The following is a 27496-nucleotide window of genomic DNA, read 5'->3' as shown; positions in this document are numbered from 1 at the left end:
AATACTGACTCATTCACTGTGTTGGGTGTAGTGTAAAGGAACCGCTGGGCAGTACTGTTACCAAGGTAATACTGACTCATTCACTGTGTTGGGTGTAGTGTAAAGGAACCGCTGGGCAGTACTGTTACCAAGGTAATACTGACTCATTCACTGTGTTGGGTGTAGTGTAAAGGAACCGCTGGGCAGTACTGTTACCAAGGTAATACTGTCTCATTCACTGTGTTGGGTGTAGTGTAAAGGAACCGCTGGGCAGTACTGTTACCAAGGTAATACTGACTCATTCACTGTGTTGGGTGTAGTGTAAAGGAACCGCTGGGCAGTACTGTTACCAAGGTAATACTGACTCATTCACTGTGTTGGGTGTAGTGTAAAGGAAACCGCTGGGCAGTACTGTTACCAAGGTAATACTGACTCATTCACTGTGTTGGGTGTAGTGTAAAGGAACCGCTGGGCAGTACTGTTACCAAGGTAATACTGACTCATTCACTGTGTTGGGTGTAGTGTAAAGGAACCGCTAGGCAGCGTAGCTCCATGGCGATAGCTTCACTCTTTCTCAGTGTTTCCTCATCCTGGTCCTGGGGACCCAACGAGGCGGGTGTTTGTTGTTCCCTGGCACGACACATCCCGTTCAAATGTTCAACTCTGTTTAACAATCTTTTTCATCTAGTTTTCAATCAGGTGTGTAGTACGAGGGCAAGAACTAAAACTAAAATCACTTCAATCTACAGTGAACACAAATATAATAACAACATGTAATGTGTTGGTCTCATGTTTCTTGAGCTGAAATATATGATCCCAGAAATGTTCCGTTACGCACAAAAAAAGGTTTACATCCCTGTTAGTGAGCGACTTCTCTTTTGACCTGTTAATCCACCTGACAGGTGTGGCATATCAACACGCTGATTAAACAGATCATTACACAATGTTGTGTTTCTATTTTCTATGTCTATTTTTTTATAAATGATTTGTTTCCCGGTCTTATTGAAGTTGTGTAGGAATCCAAGACGTTTACAGGTAGACTTGTGTGGTTTTGCTCCTCCAATACCACCGCTGAGTCTGTGTCTTGTCGTGGTTCTTCTCCAGGACCTTGGCAGTCAGGATTTGAAGAGAGAGAAGATCAGCTTTGTGTGTCAGATCGTTAGAGTTGGACGGATGGAGCTGCGTGACAACAACACCAAGAAGCTGACCTCTGGGCTGAGGAGACCCTTTGGAGTAGCAGGTAAACTGTCTGGAGCCGGAGACGACTGGAACTAGCCTGGGTACCCGTCTGTTTGGGCTAACATTCCTCTAGCCTGGGTACCCGTCTGTTTGGGCTAACATTCCTCTAGCCTGGGTACCCGTCTGTTTGTGCTAACATTCCACTAGCCTGGGTACCAGTCTGTTTGTGCTAACATTCCTCTAGCCTGGGTACCATTCCTCTAGCCTGGTTACCAGTCTGTTTGTGCTAACATTCCTCTAGCCTGGGTACCAGTCTGTTTGTGCTAACATTCCTCTAGCCTGGGTACCCGTCTGTTTGGGCTAACATTCCTCTAGCCTGGGTACCAGTCCTCTAGCCTGGTTACCAGTCTGTTTGTGCTAACATTCCTCTAGTCTGGTTACCAGTCTGTTTGTGCTAACATTCCTCTAGCCTGGGTACCAGTCTGTTTGTGCTAACATTCCTCTAGCCTGGGTACCAGTCTGTTTGTGCTAACATTCCTCTAGCATGGGTACCAGTCTGTTTGTGCTAACATTCCTCTAGCATGGGTACCAGTCTGTTTGTGCTAACATTCCTCTAGCCTGGGTACCAGTCTGTTTGTGCTAACATTCCTCTAGCCTGGGTACCAGTCTGTTTGTGCTAACATTCCTCTAGCCTGGCTACCAGTCTGTTTGTGCTAACATTCCACTAGCCTGGGTACCAGTCTGTTTGTGCTAACATTCCTCTAGCCTGGCTACCAGTCTGTTTGTGCTAACGTTCCACTTATTGTACTCCCCAACATGTTTGGCATATGATTACGGAGGACAAGGAGTGTAATATTGGCACAGGTCTGGATTTGAGGCTATACTGTAAGTGTATTCATGTTAGCAGATCACTGACTGGGCCCACAGTATAGGTCCCTGTAGCCAAACAGAAGCTGAGGAGAACAACTAGAATGGGGAGAAGCCCCTCAGACTACTGCCATTTGGCAGTACAATCGATATGGCCACCGGTCCACCCATCACGGAACGTTGACTTGGAATGGGAATATTAGTTCTATTCATTCCATTTCTATGCTCTGTTCTACAGTGTGGCTTTGAGTGCCACTGGTTTCTAGAGACTTTGTTCTTGTATCGAAGAGGCTGCACTTCCGGATCTTCTGGAACTCAACTTGCTTTTGCAAAAAATACGGAGATTTCTGCGCATATGTTATCCACCAGCCTATCTCCTTTCAGCTGCTGCTCCGTGGTCAGTCACTATATCTGCTGCTGCTCCGTGGTCAGTCACTCCTTCTGCTGCTGCTCCGTGGTCAGTCACTCCATCTGCTGCTGCTCCGTGGTCAGTCACTCCATCTGCTGCTGCTCCGTGGTCAGTCACTCCATCTGCTGCTGCTCCGTGGTCAGTCACTCCATCTGCTGCTGCTCCGTGGTCAGTCTCTCCTTTCAGCTGCTGCTCCGTGGTCAGTCACTCCATCTGCTGCTGCTCCGTGGTCAGTCACTCCATCTGCTGCTGCTCCGTGGTCAGTTACTCCATCTGCTGCTGCTCCGTGGTCAGTTACTCCATCTGCTGCTGCTCCGTGGTCAGTTACTCCATCTGCTGCTGCTCCGTGGTCAGTCACTCCTTGACTCTGCTGCTGCTCCGTGGTCAGTCACTCCTTGACTCTGCTGCTGCTCCGTGGTCAGTCACTCCTTGACTCTGCTGCTGCTCCGTGGTCAGTCACTCCTTGACTCTGCTGCTGCTCCGTGGTCAGTCACTCCTTGACTCTGCTGCTGCTCTGTGGTCAGTCACTCCTTGACTCTGCTGCTGCTCCGTGGTCAGTCACTCCTTGACTCTGCTGCTGCTCCGTGGTCAGTCACTCCTTGACTCTGCTGCTGCTCCGTGGTCAGTCACTCCTTGACTCTGCTGCTGCTCCGTGGTCAGTCACTCCTTGACTCTGCTGCTGCTCCGTGGTCAGTCACTCCTTGACTCTGCTGCTGCTCCGTGGTCAGTCACTCCTTGACTCTGCTGCTGCTCCGTGGTCAGTCACTCCTTGACTCTGCTGCTCCTTCTCCTTCTCCTTCTGACATCACACAAAACACTAATTGTTTCCCCCCAATGTAATGTGTAGAATGTATCTTGCTTGTGCTACGGCGATAGAGAGAGAAGGTTGTAGACTTTATGTACTGTTTAACCTTCTATACTATATGTCTCTATCAGTAACATACTGCTGTACCATTGACCTTCTATACTATATGTCTCTATCAGTAACAGACTGCTATACCATTGACCTTCTATACTATATGTCCTGTCTCTATCAGTAACAGACTGCTATACCATTGACCTTCTATACTATATGTCTCTATCAGTAACAGACTGCTATACCATTGACCTTCTATACTATATGTCTCTATCAGTAACAGACTGCTATACCATTGACCTTCTATACTATATGTCTCTATCAGTAACAGACTGCTATACCATTGACCTTCTATACTATATGTCTCTATCAGTAACAGACTGCTATACCATTGACCTTCTATACTATATGTCTCTATCAGTAACAGACTGCTATACCATTGACCTTCTATACTATATGTCTCTATCAGTAACAGACTGCTATACCATTGACCTTCTATACTATATGTCCTGTCTCTATCAGTAACAGACTGCTATACCATTGACCTTCTATACTATATGTCCTGTCTCTATCAGTAACAGACTGCTATACCATTGACCTTCTATACTATATGTCCTGTCTCTATCAGTAACAGACTGCTATACCATTGACCTTCTATACTATATGTCCTGTCTCTATCAGTAACAGACTGCTATACCATTGACCTTCTATACTATATGTCCTGTCTCTATCAGTAACAGACTGCTATACCATTGACCTTCTATACTATATGTCCTGTCTCTATCAGTAACAGACTGCTATACCATTGACCTTCTATACTATATGTCCTGTCTCTATCAGTAACAGACTGCTATACCATTGACCTTCTATACTATATGTCCTGTCTCTATCAGTAACAGACTGCTATACCATTGACCTTCTATACTATATGTCTCTATCAGTAACAGACTGCTATACCATTGACCTTCTATACTATATGTCCTGTCTCTATCAGTAACAGACTGCTGTACCATTGACCTTCTATACTATATGTCCTTATATGTCCTGTCTCTATCAGTAACAGACTGTTATACCATTGACCTTCTATACTATATGTCTCTATCAGTAACAGACTGTTATACCATTGACCTTCTATACTATATGTCTCTAACAGTAACAGACTGTTATACCATTGACCTTCTATACTATATGTCTCTAACAGTAACAGACTGTTATACCATTGACCTTCTATACGTCTCTATCAGTAACAGACTGCTATACCATTGACCTTCTATACTATATGTCTCTATCAGTAAGAGACTGCTATACCATTGACCTTCTATACTATATGTCCTGTCTATCAGTAACAGCCTGCTGTACCATTGACCTTCTATACTATATGTCTCTATCAGTAACAGACTGCTGTACCATTGACCTTCTATACTATATGTCCTGTCTCTATTAGTAACAGACTGTTATACCATTGACCTTCTATACTATATGTCCTGTCTCTATCAGTAACATACTGTTATACCATTGACCTTCTATACTATATGTCTCTATCAGTAACAGACTGCTATACCATTGACCTTCTATACTATATGTCTCTATCAGTAACAGACTGCTATACCATTGACCTTCTATACTATATGTCTCTAACAGTAACAGACTGTTATACCATTGACCTTCTATACTATATGTCTCTATCAGTAACAGACTGTTATACCATTGACCTTCTATACTATATGTCTCTATCAGTAACAGACTGTTATACCATTGACCTTCTATACTATATGTCTCTGTCAGTAACATACTGCTATACCATTGACCTTCTATACTATATGTCTCTAACAGTAACAGACTGTTATACCATTGACCTTCTATACTATATGTCTCTATCAGTAACAGACTGCTGTACCATTGACCTTCTATGCTATATGTCCTGTCTCTATCAGTAACAGACTGTTATACCAATGACCTTCTATACTATATGTCCTGTCTCTATCAGTAACATACTGCTATACCATTGACCTTCTATACTATATGTCTCTATCAGTAACATACTGCTATACCATTGACCTTCTATACTATATGTGCTGTCTCTATTAGTAACAGACTGTTATACCATTGACCTTCTATACTATATGTCCTGTCTCTATCAGTAACAGACTGCTGTACCATTGACCTTCTATACTATATGTCCTGTCTCTATTAGTAACAGACTGTTATACCATTGACCTTCTATACTATATGTCCTGTCTCTATCAGTAACATACTGCTATACCATTGACCTTCTATACTATATGTCTCTATCAGTAACAGACTGTTATACCATTGACCTTCTATACTATATGTCCTGTCTCTATCAGTAACAGACTGCTGTACCATTGACCTTCTATACTATATGTCCTGTCTCTATCAGTAACATACTGTTATACCATTGACCTTCTATACTATATGTCTCTATCAGTAACAGACTGTTATACCATTGACCTTCTATACTATATGTCTCTATCAGTAACATACTGTTATACCATTGACCTTCTATACTATATGTCCTGTCTCTATCAGTAACAGACTGCTGTACCATTGACCTTCTATACTATATGTCCTGTCTCTATCAGTAACATACTGTTATACCATTGACCTTCGATACTATATGTCTCTATCAGTAACAGACTGTTATACCATTGACCTTCTATACTATATGTCCTGTCTCTATCAGTAACAGACTGCTGTACCATTGACCTTCTATACTATATGTCCTGTCTCTATCAGTAACAGACTGCTATACCATTGACCTTCTATACTATATGTCCTGTCTCTATCAGTAACAGACTGCTATACCATTGACCTTCTATACTATATGTCTCTATCAGTAACAGACTGCTATACCATTGACCTTCTATACTATATGTCCTGTCTCTATCAGTAACAGACTGTTATACCATTGACCTTCTATACTATATGTCCTGTCTCTATCAGTGATGGATGTGACTGACATCATAACAGGCAAGATGGATGATGAGGACAAGCAGCATTTCATCCCCTTCCAGCCGTGAGTATGAATACACACACACACACACACACACACACACACACACACACACACACACACACACACACACACACACACACACACACACACACACACACACATACTCCCATCCATTACATCACCATAACACAGCACACTAAGTCATAAAACCCATATTGATGTCTCAGTTCCTACTTTATCATTTGGAAGATGATAAACACATCACATATGGACCAGAACATAATGGTGGTCTATGTTGGGACCTCTATGGACCAGAACATAATGGAGGTCTATGTTGGGACCTCTATGGACCAGAACATAATGGAGGTCTATGTTGGGACCTCTATGGACCAGAACATAATGGTGGTCTATGTTGGGACCTCTATGGACCAGAACATAATGGAGGTCTATGTTGGGACCTCTATGGACCAGAACATAATGGAGGTCTATGTTGGGACCTCTATGGACCAGAACATAATGGAGGTCTATGTTGGGACCTCTATGGACCAGAACATAATGGTGGTCTACGTTGGGACCTCTATGGACCAGAACATAATGGAGGTCTATGTTGGGACCTCTATGGACCAGAACATAAGGTCTACGTTGGTAGTACTCTGACCTCTATGGACCAGAACATAATGGTGGTCTATGTTGGGACCTCTATGGACCAGAACATAATGGAGGTCTATGTTGGGACCTCTATGGACCAGAACATAATGGATGTCTATGTTGGGACCTCTATGGACCAGAACATAATGGAGGTCTATGTTGGGACCTCTATGGACCAGAACATAATGGTGGTCTATGTTGGGACCTCTATGGACCAGAACATAATGGATGTCTATGTTGGGACCTCTATGGACCAGAATATAAGGTCTACGTTGGTACCTCTATGGACCAGAATATAAGGTCTACGTTGGTAGTACTCTGACCTCTGTCCCTGAAGCTGTCTCCTCTACGGTTGAGGCAGTGTGGAGGCACCCTATTTCCTATTTGTATTTATTATGGATCCCCATTAGTTCCTGCCAAGGCAGCAGCTACTCTTCCTGGGGTTTATTATGGATCCTCATTAGTTCCTGCCGAGGCAGCAGCTACTCTTCCTGGGGTTTATTATGGATCCCCATTAGTTCCTGTCAAGGCAGCAGCTACTCTTCCTGGGGTTTATTATGGATCCCCATTAGTTCCTACCAAGGCAGCAGCTACTCTTCCTGGGGTTTATTATGGATCACCATTAGTTCCTGCCAAGGCAGCAGCTACTCTTCCTGGGGTTTATTATGGATCCCCATTAGTTCCTGCCAAGGCAGCAGCTACTCTTCCTGGGGTTTATTATGGATCCACATTAGTTCCTGCCAAGGCAGCAGCTACTCTACCTGGGGTTTATTATGGATCTCCATTAGTTCCTGCCAAGGCAGCAGCTACTCTTCCTGTGGTTTATTATGGATCCCCCTTAGTTCCTGCCAAGGAGGCAGCTAATCTTCCTGGGGTTTATTATGGATCCCCATTACTTCCTGCCAAGGCAGCAGCTACTCTTCCTGGGGTTTATTATGGATCCCCATTAGTTCCTGCCGAGGCAGCAGCTACTCTTCCTGGTGTTTATTATGGATCCCCATTAGTTCCTGCCGAGGCAGCAGCTACTCTTCCTGGTGTTTATTATGGATCCCCATTAGTTCCTGCCGAGGCAGCAGCTACTCTTCCTGGTGTTTATTATGGATCCCCATTAGTTCCTGCCGAGGCAGCAGCTACTCTTCCTGGGGTTTATTATGGATCTCCATTAGTTCCTGCCAAGGCAGCAGCTACTCTTCCTGGGGTTTATTATGGATCCCCATTAGTTCCTACCAAGGCAGCAGCTACTCTTCCTGGGGTTTATTATGGATCCCCATTAGTTCCTACCAAGGCAGCAGCTACTCTTCCTGGGGTTTATTATGGATCACCATTAGTTCCTGCCAAGGCAGCAGCTACTCTTCCTGGGGTTTATTATGGATCCACATTAGTTCCTGCCAAGGCAGCAGCTACTCTACCTGGGGTTTATTATGGATCTCCATTAGTTCCTGCCAAGGCAGCAGCTACTCTTCCTGTGGTTTATTATGGATCCCCCTTAGTTCCTGCCAAGGAGGCAGCTAATCTTCCTGGGGTTTATTATGGATCCCCATTACTTCCTGCCAAGGCAGCAGCTACTCTTCCTGGGGTTTATTATGGATCCCCATTAGTTCCTGCCAAGGCAGCAGCTACTCTTCCTGGGGTTTATTATGGATCCCCATTAGTTCCTGCCGAGGCAGCAGCTACTCTTCCTGTGGTTTATTATGGATCCCCCTTAGTTCCTGCCAAGGAGGCAGCTAATCTTCCTGGGGTTTATTATGGATCCCCATTACTTCCTGCCGAGGCAGCAGCTACTCTTCCTGGGGTTTATTATGGATCCCCATTAGTTCCTGCCGAGGCAGCAGCTACTCTTCCTGGTGTTTATTATGGATCCCCATTAGTTCCTGCCGAGGCAGCAGCTACTCTTCTTGGGGTTTATTATGGATCCCCATTAGTTCCTGCCGAGGCAGCAGCTACTCTTCCTGGGGTTTATTATGGATCCCCATTAGTTCCTGCCGAGGCAGCAGCTACTCTTCCTGGGGTTTATTATGGATCCACATTAGTTCCTGCCAAGGCAGCAGCTGCTCTTCCTGGGGTTTATTGTGGATCTCCATTAGTTCCTGCCAAGGCAGCAGCTACTCTTCCTGGTGTTTATTATGGATCCCCATTAGTTCCTGCCAAGGCAGCAGCTACTCTTCCTGGGGTTTATTATGGATCCCCATTAGTTCCTGTCGAGACAGCAGCTACTCTTCCTGGGGTTTATTATGGATCCCCATTAGTTCCTGCCGAGGCAGCAGCTACTCTTCCTGGGGTTTATTATGGATCTCCATTAGTTCCTGCCGAGGCAGCAGCTACTCTTCCTGGGGTTTATTATGGATCTCCATTAGTTCCTGCCAAGGCAGCAGCTACTCTTCCTGAGGTTTATTATGGATCCCCATTAGTTCCTGCCAAGGCAGCAGCTACTCTTCCTGGGGTTTATTATGGATCCCCATTAGTTCCTGCCAAGGCAGCAGCTACTCTTCCTGGGGTTTATTATGGATCCCCCTTAGTTCCTGCCAAGGCAGCAGCTACTCTTCCTGGGGTTTATTATGGATCCCCATTAGTTCCTGCCAAGGCAGCAGCTACTCTTCCTGGGGTTTATTATGGATCTCCATTAGTTCCTGCCAAGGCAGCAGCTACTCTTCCTGGTGTTTATTATGGATCCCCATTAGTTCCTGCCAAGGCAGCAGCTACTCTTCCTGGGGTTTATTATGGATCCCCATTAGTTCCTGTCGAGACAGCAGCTACTCTTCCTGGGGTTTATTATGGATCCCCATTAGTTCCTGCCGAGGCAGCAGCTACTCTTCCTGGGGTTTATTATGGATCTCCATTAGTTCCTGCCGAGGCAGCAGCTACTCTTCCTGGGGTTTATTATGGATCTCCATTAGTTCCTGCCAAGGCAGCAGCTACTCTTCCTGAGGTTTATTATGGATCCCCATTAGTTCCTGCCAAGGCAGCAGCTACTCTTCCTGGGGTTTATTATGGATCCCCATTAGTTCCTGCCAAGGCAGCAGCTACTCTTCCTGGGGTTTATTATGGATCCCCCTTAGTTCCTGCCAAGGCAGCAGCTACTCTTCCTGGGGTTTATTATGGATCCCCATTAGTTCCTGCCAAGGCAGCAGCTACTCTTCCTGGGGTTTATTATGGATCTCCATTAGTTCCTGCCAAGGCAGCAGCTACTCTTCCTGAGGTTTATTATGGATCCCCATTAGTTCCTGCCAAGGCAGCAGCTACTCTTCCTGGGGTTTATTATGGATCCCCATTAGTTCCTGCCAAGGCAGCAGCTACTCTTCCTGGGGTTTATTATGGATCCCCATTAGTTCCTGCCAAGGCAGCAGCTACTCTTCCTGGGGTTTATTATGGATCCCCATTAGTTCCTGCCAAGGCAGCAGCTACTCTTCCTGGGGTTTATTATGGATCTCCATTAGTTCCTGCCAAGGCAGCAGCTACTCTTCCTGGGGTTTATTATGGATCCCCATTAGTTCCTGCCAAGGCAGCAGCTACTCTTCCTGGGGTTTATTATGGATCCCCATTTAGTTCCTGCCAAGGCAGCAGCTACTCTTCCTGGGGTTTATTATGGATCCCCATTAGTTCCTGCCAAGGCAGCAGCTACTCTTCCTGGGGTTTATTATGGATCCCCATTTAGTTCCTGCCAAGGCAGCAGCTACTCTTCCTGGGGTTTATTATGGATCCCCATTAGTTCCTGCCAAGGCAGCAGCTACTCTTCCTTGGGTTTATTATGGATCCCCATTAGTTCCTGCCAAGGCAGCAGCTACTCTTCCTGGGGTTTATTATGGATCTCCATTAGTTCCTGCCAAGGCAGCAGCTACTCTTCCTGGGGTTTATTATGGATCCCCATTAGTTCCTGCCAAGGCAGCAGCTACTCTTCATGGGGTTTATTATGGATCCCCATTTAGTTCCTGCCAAGGCAGCAGCTACTCTTCCTGGGGTTTATTATGGATCCCCATTAGTTCCTGTCGAGGCAGTAGCTACTCTTCCTGGGGTTTATTATGGATCCCCATTAGTTCCTGCCAAGGCAGCAGCTACTCTTCCTGGTGTTTATTATGGATCCCCATTAGTTCCTGTCGAGGCAGTAGCTACTCTTCCTGGGGTTTATTATGGATCCCCATTAGTTCCTGCCAAGGCAGCAGCTACTCTTCCTGGGGTTTATTATGGATCCCCATTAGTTCCTGTCGAGGCAGCAGCTACTCTTCCTGGGGTTTATTATGGATCTCCATTAGTTCCTGCCAAGGCAGCAGCTGCTCTTCCTGGGGTTTATTATGGATCCCCATTAGTTCCTGCCAAGGCAGCAGCTACTCTTCGTGGGGTTTATTATGGATCCCCATTAGTTCCTACCAAGGCAGCAGCTACTCTTCCTGGTGTTTATTATGGATCCCCATTAGTTCCTGCCAAGGCAGCAGCTACTCTTCCTGGGGTCTAAATACATTAAGGCATTTACATTACATATAAAACAGTACAATATTAACATTACTACACCACTACATATCTACAATACAACATGTATAATACCAACCATACAACAATATTACAGTGTGTACATATGTGTTTCTGTACCTTTTGTGTGTGTCTCCGTTGTTCCATAAGCTGTATTTGTTTTGTATGATTGGTTGGCTATTTGAGCCAGTAAATGGGTCTTTACTATTCTTAGGTAGCGGAATGACTTCAGCTTCCCTCCAGGCCTGAGGGCACACTCTCTCTCTAGTAGGCTTAAATTGAAGATGTGGCATATAGTAGTGGCAATATCGTCCTCTATTATCCTCAGTAATTTTCCATCCAGATTGTCTGACCCCGGTGGCTTGTTATTGTTGATAGACAACAATCATCTTTTCACCTCTTCCACACTGACTTTACGGAATTCGTCAGATATATTTGGATGTGTCGTGTCTGAGGTTGTTGCTGGCATGTCGTTCCCTATATAGTGCACTACTACCCTATAGACCCTGGTCTAAAGTAGTGCACTACTACCCTATAGACCCTGGTCTAAAGTAGTGCACTACTACCATATAGACCCTGGTCTAAAGTAGTGCACTACTACCTTATAGACCCTGGTCTAAAGTAGTGCACTACTACCCTATAGACCCTGGTCTAAAGTAGTGCACTACTAACCTATAGACCCTGGTCTAAAGTAGTGCACTACTAACCTATAGACCCTGGTCTAAAGTAGTGCACTACTAACCTATAGACCCTGGTCTAAAGTAGTGCACTACTAACCTATAGACCCTGGTCTAAAGTAGTGCACTACTAACCTATAGACCCTGGTCTAAAGTAGTGCACTACTAACCTATGGGCTCTGGTCTAAAGTAGTGCACTACTACCCTATGGGCTCTGGTCTAAAGTAGTGCACTACTACCCTATAGCCCCTGGTCTAAAGTAGTGCACTACTGCCCTATAGACCCTAGTCTAAAGTAGTGCACTACTGCCCTATAGACCCTGGTCTAAAGTAGTGCACTACTACCCTATAGACCCTGGTCTAAAGTAGTGCACTACTACCCTATACACCCTGGTCTAAAGTAGTGCACTACTACCCTATATACTCTGGTCTAAAGTAGTGCACTATATATGGAATAGGGTTCCATTTTTGACTCAGACAGGGACCATGTTTTAAGATGTTTTCAACCCTTCACACCTGATTTAATCTGCAGTTTAAGACACACACTATTACCTACATAGACCAGGTTTAAAGTAGTGCACTATATAGGGAATAGGGTGCCATTTGCGACTCATCCTAAAGCATTTCCAATTATGGAATCATCTCAGGAACACAGGCAGTTAATGATATCGCCTTAATTTAGTCACGGTGGAATAGTGGAGGGTCTTATGTCCCAAATGGCAACCTATTCCCTATATAGTGCACTACTATTGACCCCAAATGGCACCCTATTCCCTATATAGTGCACTACTTTAAACCGGGTCTATGTAGGTGATAGGGTGTGTCTTAAACTGCAGATTAATCAGGTGTGAAGGGTTGAAAACATCTTAAAACATGGTCCCACTACTATGGCAACCTATTCCCTGTATAGTGCACTACTATTGACACCAAAAGGCACCCTATTCCCTATATAGTGCACTACTATGGCACCCTATTCCCTATATAGTGCACTACTATGGCACCCTATTCCCTATATAGTGCACTACTATTGACCCCAAAAGGCACCCTATTCCCTATATAGTGCACTACTATTGACCTGAAGGATGTAAGGAATAGAGTGTGATTTGGAGCTCAGTCGTAGATACCAGGCAGTTTAGTTTAGTTGGCACGCTAGGCAGATCTCTTCAGTTTAGTTTAGTTTAGTTGGCACGCTAGGCAGATCTCTTCAGTTTAGTTTAGTTGGCACGCTAGGCAGATCTCTTCAGTTTAGTTTAGTTGGCACGGTAGGCAGATCTCTTCAGTTTAGTTTAGTTGGCACGCTAGGCAGATCTCTTCAGTTTAGTTTAGTTGGCACGCTAGGCAGATCTCTTCAGTTTAGTTTAGTTGGCACGCTAGGCAGATCTCTTCAGTTTAGTTTAGTTGGCAAGCTAGGCAGATCTCTTCAGTTTAGTTTAGTTGGCACGCTAGGCAGATCTCTTCAGTTTAGTTTAGTTGGCACGGTAGGCAGATCTCTTCAGTTTAGTTTAGTTGGCACGGTAGGCAGATCTCTTCAGTTTAGTTTAGTTGGCACGGTAGGCAGATCTCTTCAGTTTAGTTTAGTTGGCACGCTAGGCAGATCTCTTCAGTTTAGTTTAGTTGGCACGGTAGGCAGATCTCCTCAGTTTAGTTTAGTTGGCACGGTAGGCAGATCTCTTCAGTTTAGTTTAGTTGGCACGGTAGGCAGATCTCCTCAGTTTAGTTTAGTTGGCACGGTAGGCAGATCTCTTCAGTTTAGTTTAGTTGGCACGGTAGGCAGATCTCTTCAGTTTAGTTTAGTTGGCACGCTAGGCAGATCTCTTCAGTTTAGTTTAGTTGGCACCCTAGGCAGATCTCTTCAGTTTAGTTTAGTTGGCACGCTAGGCAGATCTCTTCAGTTTAGTTTAGTTGGCACGGTAGGCAGATCTCTTCAGTTTAGTTTAGTTGGCACGCTAGGCAGATCTCCTCAGTTTAGTTTAGTTGGCACGCTAGGCAGATCTCTTCAGTTTAGTTTAGTTGGCACGCTAGGCAGATCTCTTCAGTTTAGTTTAGTTGGCACGCTAGGCAGATCTCTTCAGTTTAGTTTAGTTGGCACGCTAGGCAGATCTCTTCAGTTTAGTTTAGTTGGCACGCTAGGCAGATCTCTTCAGTTTAGTTTAGTTGGCACGCTAGGCAGATCTCTTCAGTTTAGTTTAGTTGGCACGCTAGGCAGATCTCTTCAGTTTAGTTTAGTTGGCACGCTAGGCAGATCTCTTCAGTTTAGTTTAGTTGGCACGCTAGGCAGATCTCTTCAGTTTAGTTTAGTTGGCACGGTAGGCAGATCTCTTCAGTTTAGTTTAGTTGGCACGGTAGGCAGATCTCTTCAGTTTAGTTTAGTTGGCACGGTACGCAGATCTCCTCAGTTTAGTTTAGTTGGCACGGTACGCAGATCTCTTCAGTTTGGTTTAGTTGGCACGGTAGGCATATCTCCTCAGTTTAGTTTAGTTGGCACGGTAGGCAGATCTCTTCAGTTTGGTTTAGTTGGCACGGTAGGCAGATCTCTTTAGTTTAGTTGGCACGCTAGGCAGATCTCTTCAGTTTAGTTTAGTTGGCACGCTAGGCAGATCTCTTCAGTTTAGTTTAGTTGGCACGGTAGGCAGATCTCCTCAGTTTAGTTTAGTTGGCACGCTAGGCAGATCTCTTCAGTTTAGTTTAGTTGGCACGCTAGGCAGATCTCTTCAGTTTAGTTTAGTTGGCACGGTAGGCAGATCTCTTCAGTTTAGTTTAGTTGGCACGCTAGGCAGATCTCTTCAGTTTAGTTTAGTTGGCACGCTAGGCAGATCACTTCAGTTTAGTTTAGTTGGCACGGTAGGCAGATCTCTTCAGTTTAGTTTAGTTGGCACGGTAGGCAGATCTCTTCAGTTTAGTTTAGTTGGCACGCTAGGCAGATCTCTTCAGTTTAGTTTAGTTGGCACGCTAGGCAGATCTCTTCAGTTTAGTTTAGTTGGCACGCTAGGCAGATCTCTTCAGTTTAGTTTAGTTGGCACGGTAGGCAGATCTCTTCAGTTTAGTTTAGTTGGCACGGTAGGCAGATCTCTTCAGTTTAGTTTAGTTGGCACGGTAGGCAGATCTCCTCAGTTTAGTTTAGTTGGCACGGTAGGCAGATCTCTTCAGTTTAGTTGGCACGGTAGGCAGATCTCTTCAGTTTAGTTTAGTTGGCACGCTAGGCAGATCTCTTCAGTTTAGTTTAGTTGGCACGCTAGGCAGATCTCTTCAGTTTAGTTGGCACGCTAGGCAGATCTCTTTAGTTTAGTTGGCACGCTAGGCAGATCTCTTTAGTTTAGTTGGCACGCTAGGCAGATCTCTTCAGTTTAGTTTAGTTGGCACGCTAGGCAGATCTCTTCAGTTTAGTTTAGTTGGCACGGTAGGCAGATCTCCTCAGTTTAGTTTAGTTGGCACGCTAGGCGGATCTCTTCAGTTTAGTTTAGTTGGCACGCTAGGCAGATCTCTTCAGTTTAGTTTAGTTGGCACGCTAGGCAGATCTCTTCAGTTTAGTTTAGTTGGCACGGTAGGCAGATCTCCTCTAGTTTAGTTGGCACGGTAGGCAGATCTCTTCAGTTTAGTTTAGTTGGCACGGTAGGCAGTTCTCTTCAGTTTGGTTTAGTTGGCACGGTAGGCAGATCTCTTCAGTTTGGTTTAGTTGGCACGGTAGGCAGATCTCTTCAGTTTGGTTTAGTTGGCACGGTAGGCAGATCTCTTCAGTTTGGTTTAGTTGGCACGGTAGGCAGATCTCTTCAGTTTAGTTTAGTTGGCACGCTAGGCAGATCTCTTCAGTTTAGTTTAGTTGGCACGCTAGGCAGATCTCTTCAGTTTAGTTTAGTTGGCACGCTAGGCAGATCTCTTCAGTTTAGTTTAGTTGGCACGCTAGGCAGATCTCTTCAGTTTAGTTTAGTTGGCACGCTAGGCAGATCTCTTCAGTTTAGTTGGCACGCTAGGCAGATCTCTTTAGTTTAGTTGGCACGCTAGGCAGATCTCTTCAGTTTAGTTTAGTTGGCACGCTAGGCAGATCTCTTCAGTTTAGTTTAGTTGGCACGCTAGGCAGATCTCTTCAGTTTAGTTTAGTTGGCACGCTAGGCAGATCTCTTCAGTTTAGTTTAGTTGGCACGCTAGGCAGATTTCTTCAGTTTAGTTTAGTTGGCACGCTAGGCAGATCTCTTCAGTTTAGTTTAGTTGGCACGCTAGGCAGATCTCTTCAGTTTAGTTTAGTTGGCACGCTAGGCAGATCTCTTCAGTTTAGTTTAGTTGGCACGCTAGGCAGATCTCTTCAGTTTAGTTTAGTTGGCACGCTAGGCAGATCTCTTCAGTTTAGTTTAGTTGGCACGCTAGGCAGATCTCCTCAGTTGAACAGCTCTATCTAGGAACATACATCATGGATTAGACTTCACATTTACACAGAGGAAAAGGGAGAGAAGTAGGTGTGTGTTGGAGGCAAGTCTGAATTTCACACACACACACACACACACACACACACACACACACACACACACACACACACACACACACACACACACACACACACACTATCGTAGTGATGAATTTCCAGTGTTGGTAGTTTCCTGAATAGCAGCTTGAGTTTTTAGCTACGACCCTGTTCTAAGGCAAACTAAACAGGAAGTTACCGTTCCTAAAAAAAGGACTGTTTGATGTAACTACATGATTGGTTAGAGATCTCCGACATGCAAACAGCTTTGGAGAGGGAAATGCCCCGTGTGGCTCAGTTGGTAGAGCATGGCGCTTGCAACGCCAGGGTTGTGGGTTCGTTTCCCACGGGGGACCAGTACAAAAAAAGTATGAATGTATGTACTTGTAAGTCGCTCTGGATAAGAGCGTCTGCTAAATGACTTAAATGTAAATGCAAACAGCTTCGTTTTGGAGAGAGAAATGGCCCTCTCATGGTTGGTTAGAGATCTCCGACATGCAAACAGCTTCGTTTTGGAGAGAGAAATGGCCCTCTCATGATTGGTTAGAGATCTCTGACATGCAAACCTTCGTTTTGGAGAGGGAAATGGCCCTCTCATGATTGGTTAGAGATCTCTGACATGCAAACAGCTTCGTTTTGGAGAGGGAAATGGCCCTCTCATGATTGGTTAGAGATCTCTGACATGCAAACCTTCGTTTTGGAGAGGGAAATGGCCCTCTCATTTGTAAAACAAAGGTTGAGATATAATGTGAGATATAATGTCACGTTCTCCCTCGTGTTGGCAGAGGCAACATCTTTCCCGGCTGGTTAGTCGTGTTGCAACATGGGCTAAGTAATTCTTTAGGATTTAAAACTATTTAATTGCTAACTTGAATGTGTGTATTTTGGGGATTTGTCTAAAATACCAAATATTCTGCCCACCATAATACTTTGCTCTTATTTTATAGAATTTATTTTGTATTTCACACAAAGAATAGAATTTGATAGCCCTTAGACCAGGGCTACGATGGCCTTTTCTAACCTACTTTATTAATATTTAGTTTATTTAAAGTCTACAGGAAGAGGAAATGGAGAGATGTTAGTCACGCTTCAATGTTATTGCTGATTTTTAATTCAATCAAGCTCTTATTTATTTAATTTCTTCCCTTCAACATACTATACGTATTCCTTTAAATGCTATGCATCCTTCAGGCATTTCCCCCCCAAAATAATGTACAAATAAAATCTCTCTTTGAAATGTTCTCTCTCGGTTTACATGTTTTACTCACTGACTTGAGTATTAACTAGAGGAGACACCTTGTTTACACCTCATAGTGAAGACTAGTTGAGTATTAACTAGACACCATGTTTACACCTCATAGTGAAGACTAGTTGAGTATTAACTAGAGGAGACGCCTTGTTTACACCTCATAGTGAAGACTAGTTGAGTATTAACTAGAGGAGACACCTTGTTTACACCTCATAGTGAAGACTAGTTGAGTATTAACTAGACACCATGTTTACACCTCATAGTGAAGACTAGTTGAGTATTAACTAGAGGAGACACCTTGTTTACACCTCATAGTGAAGACTAGTTGAGTATTAACTAGAGGAGACGCCTTGTTTACACCTCATAGTGAAGACTAGTTGAGTATTAACTAGACACCATGTTTACACCTCAAAGTGAAGACTAGTTGAGTATTAACTAGAGGAGACACCTTGTTTACACCTCATAGTGAAGACTAGTTGAGTATTAACTAGACACCTTGTTTATACCTCATAGTGAAGACTAGTTGAGTATTAACTAGAGGAGACACCTTGTTTACACCTCAAAGTGAAGACTAGTTGAGTATTAACTAGAGGAGACACCTTGTTTACACCTCATAGTGAAGACTAGTTGAGTATTAACTAGAGGAGACACCTTGTTTACACCTCATAGTGAAGACTAGTTGAGTATTAACTAGAGGAGACACCATGTTTACACCTCATAGTGAAGACTAGTTGAGTTTTAACTAGAGACACCTTGTTTACACCTCAAAGTGAAGACTAGTTGAGTATTAACTAGAGGAGACACCTTGTTTACACCTCAAAGTGAAGACTAGTTGAGTATTAACTAGAGGAGACACCTTGTTTACACCTCAAAGTGAAGACTAGTTGAGTATTAACTAGACACCATGTGTACACCTCATAGTGAAGACTAGTTGAGTATTAACTAGACACCTTGTTTACACCTCAAAGTGAAGACTAGTTGAGTATTAACTAGAGGAGCCACCTTGTTTACACCTCATAGTGAAGACTAGTTGAGTATTAACTAGAGGAGACACCTTGTTTACACCTCAAAGTGAAGACTAGTTGAGTATTAACTAGAGGAGACACCTTGTTTACACCTCATAGTGAAGACTAGTTGAGTATTAACTAGAGGAGACACCTTGTTTACACCTCATAGTGAAGACTAGTTGAGTATTAACTAGAGGAGACACCATGTTTACACCTCATAGTGAAGACTAGTTGAGTTTTAACTAGAGACACCTTGTTTACACCTCAAAGTGAAGACTAGTTGAGTATTAACTAGAGGAGACACCTTGTTTACACCTCAAAGTGAAGACTAGTTGAGTATTAACTAGAGGAGACACCTTGTTTACACCTCAAAGTGAAGACTAGTTGAGTATTAACTAGACACCATGTGTACACCTCATAGTGAAGACTAGTTGAGTATTAACTAGACACCTTGTTTACACCTCAAAGTGAAGACTAGTTGAGTATTAACTAGAGGAGCCACCTTGTTTACACCTCATAGTGAAGACTAGTTGAGTATTAACTAGAGGAGACACCTTGTTTACACCTCAAAGTGAAGAATAGTTGAGTATTAACTAGAGGAGACACCTTGTTTACACCTCATAGTGAAGACTAGTTGAGTATTAACTAGAGGAGACACCTTGTTTACACCTCAAAGTGAAGACTAGTTGAGTATTAACTAGACACCTTGTTTACACCTCATAGTGAAGACTAGTTGAGTATTAACTAGAGGAGACACCTTGTTTACACCTCAAAGTGAAGACTAGTTGAGTATTAACTAGACACCATGTTTACACCTCATAGTGAAGACTAGTTGAGTATTAACTAGACACCATGTTTACACCTCATAGTGAAGACTAGTTGAGTTTTAACTAGAGGAGACACCTTGTTTACACCTCAAAGTGAAGACTAGTTGAGTATTAACTAGACACCATGTTTACACCTCATAGTGCACCTTATTCCCTATATAGAGCCCTGGTAAAAAGTAGTGCACTATATTGTGAATCGGGTGCCATTTTGGCCGTACTGTTGATTCCGGTGTTGTGTGTATCCAGTGTAACATGTTGAAATGGGTGTGAGTAAAACCCTGGTAAAACCCTGAGGGATTTCGTTAGTTGTACTGCTCCTCTACTGTAATCTAACATGTCTCTGTCATGTTGGTTCCTCATCCTGCTCCTCTACTGTAATCTAACATGTCTCTGTCATGTTGGTTCCTCATCCTGCTCCTCTATTGTAATCTAACATGTCTCTGTCATGTTGGTTCCTCATCCTGCTCCTCTACTGTAATCTAACATGTCTCTGTCATGTTGGTTCCTCATCCTGCTCCTCTACTGTAATCTAACATGTCTCTGTCATGTTGGGCCCTCATCCTGCTCCTCTACTGTAATCTAACAGGTCTCTGTCATGTTGGGCCCTCATCCTGCTCCTCTACTGTAATCTAACAGGTCTCTGTCATGTTGGTTCCTCATCCTGCTCCTCTACTGTAATCTAACATGTCTCTGTCATGTTGGTTCCTCATCCTGCTCCTCTACTGTAATCTAACATGTCTCTGTCATGTTGGTTCCTCATCCTGCTCCTCTACTGTAATCTAACATGCCTCTGTCATGTTGGTTCCTCATCCTGCTCCTCTACTGTAATCTAACATGTCTCTGTCATGTTGGGCCCTCATCCTGCTCCTCTACTGTAATCTAACATGTCTCTGTCATGTTGGTTCCTCATCCTGCTCCTCTACTGTAATCTAACATGTCTCTGTCATGTTGGTTTCTCATCCTGCTCCTCTACTGTAATCTAACATGTCTCTGTCATGTTGGTTCCTCATCCTGCTCCTCTACTGTAATCTAACATGTCTCTGTCATGTTGGTTCCTCATCCTGCTCCTCTACTGTAATCTAACATGTCTCTGTCATGTTGGTTCCTCATCCTGCTCCTCTACTGTAATCTAACATGTCTCTGTCATGTTGGTTCCTCATCCTGCTCCTCTACTGTAATCTAACATGTCTCTGTCATGTTGGTTCCTCATCCTGCTCCTCTACTGTAATCTAACATGTCTCTGTCATGTTGGGCCCTCATCCTGCTCCTCTACTGTAATCTAACATGTCTCTGTCATGTTGGTTCCTCATCCTGCTCCTCTACTGTAATCTAACATGTCTCTGTCATGTTGGTTCCTCATCCTGCTCTTCTACTGTAATCTAACATGTCTCTGTCATGCTGGTTCCTCATCCTGCTCCTCTACTGTAATCTAACATGTCTCTGTCATGTTGGTTCCTCATCCTGATCCTCTACTGTAATCTAACATGTCTCTGTCATGTTGGTTCCTCATCCTGCTCCTCTACTGTAATCTAACATGTCTCTGTCATGTTGGTTCCTCATCCTGCTCCTCTACTGTAATCTAACATGTCTCTGTCATGTTGGTTCCTCATCCTGCTCCTCTACTGTAATCTAACATGTCTCTGTCATGTTGGTTCCTCATCCTGCTCCTCTACTGTAATCTAACATGTCTCTGTCATGTTGGTTCCTCATCCTGCTCCTCTACTGTAATCTAACATGTCTCTGTCATGTTGGTTCCTCATCCTGCTCCTCTACTGTAATCTAACATGTCTCTGTATTATGCATCAGTGTTTGGTGTGTTACTCTTTTTCCTTCTCTCTCTCTTTCTTCTCTCTTCCTCACACCCATCACTCTCGCTCTCTCTCTGCCCTCCTCCTCCTCCTCTGCTCTCTCTCTCTGCCCTCTCCTCCTCTCCCTCTGCTCTCTCTCTGCCCTCTCCTCCTCTCCCTCTGCTCTCTCCTTCTCTACCCTCCTCTCCTCCTCTCCCTCTCTGCCCTCCTCTATTTCTGCCCTTCTCTATCTCTGCCCTCCTCTATCTCTGCCCTCCTCTATCTCTGCTCTCCTCTCTCTTTGCCCTCCTCCTCTCCCTCTCTGCCCTCCTCTCTCTCTCTGCCCTCCTCTCTCTCTGCCCTCCTCTCCCTCTGCCCTCCTCTCTCTCTCTGCCCTCCTCTCTCTCTCTGCCCTCCTCTCTCCCTCTGCCCTCCTCTCTCCCTCTGCCCTCCTCTCTCCCTCTGCCCTCCTCTCTCCCTCTGCCCTCCTCTCTCCCTCTGCCCTCCTCTCTCTCTCTCTGCCCTCCTCTCTCTCTCTCTGCCCTCCTCTCCCTCTGCCCTCTCCTCTGCTCTCCCTCTGCCCTCTCCTCTCTCTGGTGTTGTTCCTGTCATGTGCCTACTGCAGGCTAGCGTTGGATGACGCCGTGCTTCGCCACAGGCAGCTGAACATCTCCCGTTTTTCTCCCAGGGTGGCGGGGGAGAGCGACTTTCTCCAGACCGTCATCAACAAGGTCATCGCCGCCAAGGAGGTCAACCACAAGGGACAAGGTAAAGTTAATGCACAGGGAGGGGTGAGATGCTTGGAGTGGTACTGTGAGAGGGCAGGGAGGTTATGTTGGGTGATGTTACAGTATGAGAGACTATACAGTATGAGAGACTATACAGTATGATATGCAATAAAATATGCCTGAGGTATTTGGTCCAAGGAGCCCAATCACAAATAACATTTTAAAGTTACTGCGCAGGGAGGAATGATATGACGGGCCTGGGGTCTGACTAAAGGACAACGGGCCTGGGGTCTGACTAAAGGAGGACGGGCCTGGGGTCTGACTAAAGGAGGACGGGCCTGGGGTCTGACTAAAGGAGGACGGGCCTGGGGTCTGACTAAAGGAGGACGGGCCTGGGGTCTGACTAAAGGAGGACGGGCCTGGGGTCGGACTAAAGGAGGACGGGCCTGGGGTCGGAGTAAAGGAGGACGGGCCTGGGGTCGGAGTAAAGGAGGACGGGCCTGGGGTCGGACTAAAGGAGGACGGGCCTGGGGTCGGACTAAAGGAGGACGGGCCTGGGGTCGGACTAAAGGAGGACGGGCCTGGGGTCGGACTAAAGGAGGACGGGCCTGGGGTCGGACTAAAAGACGGCGGGCCATTTTACAATACTGTAGATGTGTTAGTAAAAGCTCTTGGATTGACATATCATGCTTTAGTAGACCCCAGACCACCTGAAGAGGGATTTGTAGAGGGAGGAGAACAGTCTCCGTGGTGTTGTCATGTTGAATGAAGTATCTGTCAGATCCACCTGGTCATCCCTGGCCAAGGAATCACACAGAGCACAGTGAGGAAGCAGCGGTGTCTGTGTGGGAGGGTGTGTGTGTGGCCAGGGAGACACACAGAGCACAGTGAGGAAGCAGCGGTGTGTGTGTGGGTGGGTTGTTGTGTGTGTGTGGGTTGGTTGGTGTGTGTGTGTCGCCAAGGAATCACACAGTGCACAGTGAGGAAGCAGGGGTGTTCTTGTCAGTCACACTCCCAAATCAAAAGGCTTTCAACAGTCTGCAGAGAGAGGAGAGACTGTTCTTTATCATGGACCTTTCAACAGTCTGCAGAGAGAGGAGAGACTGTTCTTTATCATGGACCTTTCAACAGTCTGCAGAGAGAGGAGAGGCTGTTCTTTATCATGGACCTTTCAACAGTCTGCAGAGAGAGGAGAGACTGTTCTTTATCATGGACCTTTCAACAGCCTGCAGAGAGAGGAGAGACTGTTCTTTATCATGGACCTTTCAACAGTCTGCAGAGAGAGGAGAGACTGTTCTTTATCATGGACCTTTCAACAGTCTGCAGAGAGAGGAGAGACTGTTCTTTATCATGGACCTTTTAACAGTCTGCAGAGAGAGGAGAGACTGTTCTTTATCATGGACCTTTCAACAGTCTGCAGAGAGAGGAGAGACTGTTCTATATCATGGACCTTTCAACAGTCTGCAGAGAGAGGAGAGACTGTTCTTTATCATGGACCTTTCAACAGTCTGCAGAGAGAGGAGAGACTGTTCTTTATCATGGACCTTTCAACAGTCTGCAGAGAGAGGAGAGACTGTTCTTTATCATGGACCTTTCAACAGTCTGCAGAGAGAGGAGAGACTGTTCTTTATCATGGACCTTTCAACAGCCTGCAGAGAGAGAGGCTGTTCTTTATCATGGACCTTTCAACAGCCTGCAGAGAGAGAGGCTGTTCTTTATCATGGACCTTTCAACAGTCTGCAGAGAGAGGAGAGACTGTTCTTTATCATGGACCTTTCAACAGTCTACAGAGAGAGGAGAGACTGTTCTATATCATGGACCTTTCAACAGTCTACAGAGAGAGGAGAGACTGTTCTTTATCATGGACCTTTCAACAGTCTGCAGAGAGAGGAGAGACTGTTCTATATCATGGACCTTTCAACAGTCTGCAGAGAGAGGAGAGACTGTTCTTTATCATGGACCTTTCAACAGTCTGCAGAGAGAGGAGAGACTGTTCTATATCATGGACCTTTCAACAGTCTGCAGAGAGAGGAGAGACTGTTCTTTATCATGGACCTTTCAACAGTCTGCAGAGAGAGGAGAGACTGTTCTTTATCATGGACCTTTCAACAGTCTGCAGAGAGAGGAGAGACTGGCTGTTCTTTATCATGGACCTTTCAACAGCCTGCAGAGAGAGGAGAGACTGTTCTTTATCATGGACCTTTCAACAGTCTGCAGAGAGAGGATAGGCTGTTCTTTATCATGGACCTTTCAACAGCCTGCAGAGAGAGGAGAGACTGTTCTTTATCATGGACCTTTCAACAGTCTGCAGAGAGAGGAGAGACTGTTCTTTATCATGGACCTTTCAACAGCCTGCAGAGAGAGGAGAGACTGTTCTATATCATGGACCTTTCAACAGTCTACAGAGAGAGGAGAGACTGTTCTTTATCATGGACCTTTCAACAGTCTACAGAGAGAGGAGAGACTGTTCTATATCATGGACCTTTCAACAGTCTACAGAGAGAGGAGAGACTGTTCTTTATCATGGACCTTTCAACAGTCTGCAGAGAGAGGAGAGACTGTTCTATATCATGGACCTTTCAACAGTCTGCAGAGAGAGGAGAGACTGTTCTTTATCATGGACCTTTCAACAGTCTGCAGAGAGAGGAGAGACTGTTCTATATCATGGACCTTTCAACAGTCTGCAGAGAGAGGAGAGACTGTTCTTTATCATGGACCTTTCAACAGTCTGCAGAGAGAGGAGAGACTGTTCTTTATCATGGACCTTTCAACAGTCTGCAGAGAGAGGAGAGACTGGCTGTTCTTTATCATGGACCTTTCAACAGCCTGCAGAGAGAGGAGAGACTGTTCTTTATCATGGACCTTTCAACAGTCTGCAGAGAGAGGATAGGCTGTTCTTTATCATGGACCTTTCAACAGCCTGCAGAGAGAGGAGAGACTGTTCTATATCATGGACCTTTCAACAGTCTGCAGAGAGAGGAGAGACTGTTCTTTATCATGGACCTTTCAACAGTCTGCAGAGAGAGGAGAGACTGTTCTTTATCATGGACCTTTCAACAGCCTGCAGAGAGAGGAGAGACTGTTCTTTATCATGGGCCTTTCAACAGTCTGCAGAGAGAGGAGAGACTGTTCTTTATCATGGGCCTTTCAACAGTCTGCAGAGAGAGGAGAGACTGTTCTATATCATGGACCTTTCAACAGTCTGCAGAGAGAGGAGAGACTGTTCTTTATCATGGACCTTTCAACAGTCTGCAGAGAGAGGAGAGACTGTTCTATATCATGGACCTTTCAACAGTCTGCAGAGAGAGGAGAGACTGTTCTTTATCATGGACCTTTCAACAGTCTGCAGAGAGAGGAGAGACTGTTCTATATCATGGACCTTTCAACAGTCTGAGGAGAGACTGTTCTTTATCATGGACCTTTCAACAGTCTGCAGAGAGAGGAGAGGCTGTTCTTTATCATGGACCTTTCAACAGTCTGCAGAGAGAGGAGAGACTGTTCTTTATCATGGACCTTTCAACAGTCTGCAGAGAGAGGAGAGACTGTTCTATATCATGGACCTTTCAACAGTCTGCAGAGAGAGGAGAGACTGTTCTTTATCATGGACCTTTCAACAGTCTACAGAGAGAGGAGAGGCTGTTCTTTATCATGGACCTTTCAACAGTCTGCAGAGAGAGGAGAGACTGTTCTTTATCATGGACCTTTCAACAGTCTGCAGAGAGAGGAGAGACTGTTCTATATCATGGACCTTTCAACAGTCTGCAGAGAGAGGAGAGACTGTTCTTTATCATGGACCTTTCAACAGCCTGTAGAGAGAGGAGAGACTGGCTGTTCTTTATCATGGACCATGTAGAACAGTGGGCACCAGGCTTTTCAGTCACTGTCTGAGTCAAAATGCAAGCCCAGATCTACCACTCAGATGTTTTGACTTTAAATAACGTAAGCCTCTGAAACATTAACCAATTAAAGACAGTTCTGTAGCAATGAGGTTTGTGCAGTAAGCTACAGACCCAGTATATCATCACTGCATATTGGTCCATTTGGTTTAAGAGGAGACAGACCCTCCGACAGACTGACCTCCCCTGTTGCTAAGTCCCACTGTCTCTCTGTCTGTGTTCCAAACGGCATCTCTTTTCCACACATCGTGAACTACGGGCTCTGGTCAAAAGTAGTGAACTACATCGTGAAATACGGGCTCTGGTCAAAAGTAGTGAACTACATAGTGAACTACGGGCTCTGGTCAAAAGTAGTGCACTACATAGGGAATAGGGTTCCATAGGGCGCTGGTCAAAAGTAGTGAACTACATAGGGAACTACGGGCTCTGGTCAAAAGTAGTGCACTACATAGGGAACTACGAGCTCTGGTCAAAAGTAGTGCACTACATAGGGAACTACGGGCCCTGGTCAAAAGTAGTGCACTACATAGGGAACTACGGGCCCTGGTCAAAAGTAGTGCACTACATAGGGAATAGGGGGGGCCAATTGGGATGCACCCCTCGGTCTACTGACCAATCAGCTGCCGCTGTTACAACTACTGCACCGTGTTCTGTCTCAGAACGATGTTCTGTCTGATGTGACCCGTGTTTCCTGAAGGAAGGAAGCAGTTACACACTGACCAAATGAACAGAATTAACTGCAGGATGTTTAAGGTTTTATATGTGGAACACTGTAAAACTATGAGCTGCCATAGAAGCCCCTCTTCATAAACTAGAAAAGGTCATTTTCCTGAAGAAAACATTGTGTGACTTGCCTCCCAGGTGGCAAATTTAGACTCCTTGACCTCTAGCAACTTGTCTTGGTTGTCATACCAACTGGAGATTCCCACTGAGATCGTCATATGTTGGTATTAGCAATAGCTTCCTTAACAACGTTCTCTACTCCCTCCCTCCCTGTTCCCAGGTCAGTGGGTGACCCTGAAGCTGCTCTGATGTAACTGATTATATGTCATATTCCCTGTTCCTAGGTCAGTGGGTGACTCTGAAGCTGCTCTGATTTGATTGATTATATGTCATATTCCCTGTTCCCAGGTCTGTGGGTGACCCTGAAGCTGCTTCCGGGTGATATCCATCAGATCAGGAAGGACTTCCCTCACCTGGTTGACCGTTCCACAGCCGTAGCCCGCAAGATGGGCTTCCCAGAGATCATCATGCCAGGTAGTATTATGATCCGTTCAGAGATCATCAGGTAGTATTATGATCCATTCAGAGATCATCATGCCAGGTAGTATTATGATCCGTTCAGAGATCATCAGGTAGTATTATGATCCGTTCAGAGATCATCAGGTAGTATTATGATCCATTCAGGGATCATCAGGTAGTATTATGATCCATTCAGAGATCACCAGGTAGTATTATGATCCATTCAGGGATCATCAGGTAGTATTAGGATCCATT

The 27496-nt window shown here is 44.9% G+C and overlaps 1 protein-coding gene across 1 annotated transcript in view; it reads left to right on the top strand.

Annotated features, from left to right (window-relative positions):
* LOC120038057 (dedicator of cytokinesis protein 1-like) overlaps nt 1–27256 on the top strand; it is a gene marked incomplete at both ends in the record, with an annotated part of 33352 nt that extends 6096 nt beyond the window's left edge. The window contains 4 exons of the mRNA XM_038983998.1: nt 1084–1219; nt 6255–6327; nt 22064–22143; nt 27131–27256. Coding sequence (XP_038839926.1) covers nt 1084–1219; nt 6255–6327; nt 22064–22143; nt 27131–27256 — 415 coding nt within the window. The remainder of the gene's footprint in view (nt 1–1083; nt 1220–6254; nt 6328–22063; nt 22144–27130) is intronic.
* Between the last annotated feature and the right edge of the window lie 240 nt (nt 27257–27496).

The sequence above is a fragment of the Salvelinus namaycush genome, unplaced genomic scaffold (genome assembly GCF_016432855.1).
Source record: "Salvelinus namaycush isolate Seneca unplaced genomic scaffold, SaNama_1.0 Scaffold2069, whole genome shotgun sequence".
Lineage (NCBI taxonomy): Eukaryota > Metazoa > Chordata > Actinopteri > Salmoniformes > Salmonidae > Salvelinus > Salvelinus namaycush.
Note: the sequence above shows the minus strand (reverse complement) of the source record. Positions and strands in the feature narration are given on the sequence as shown.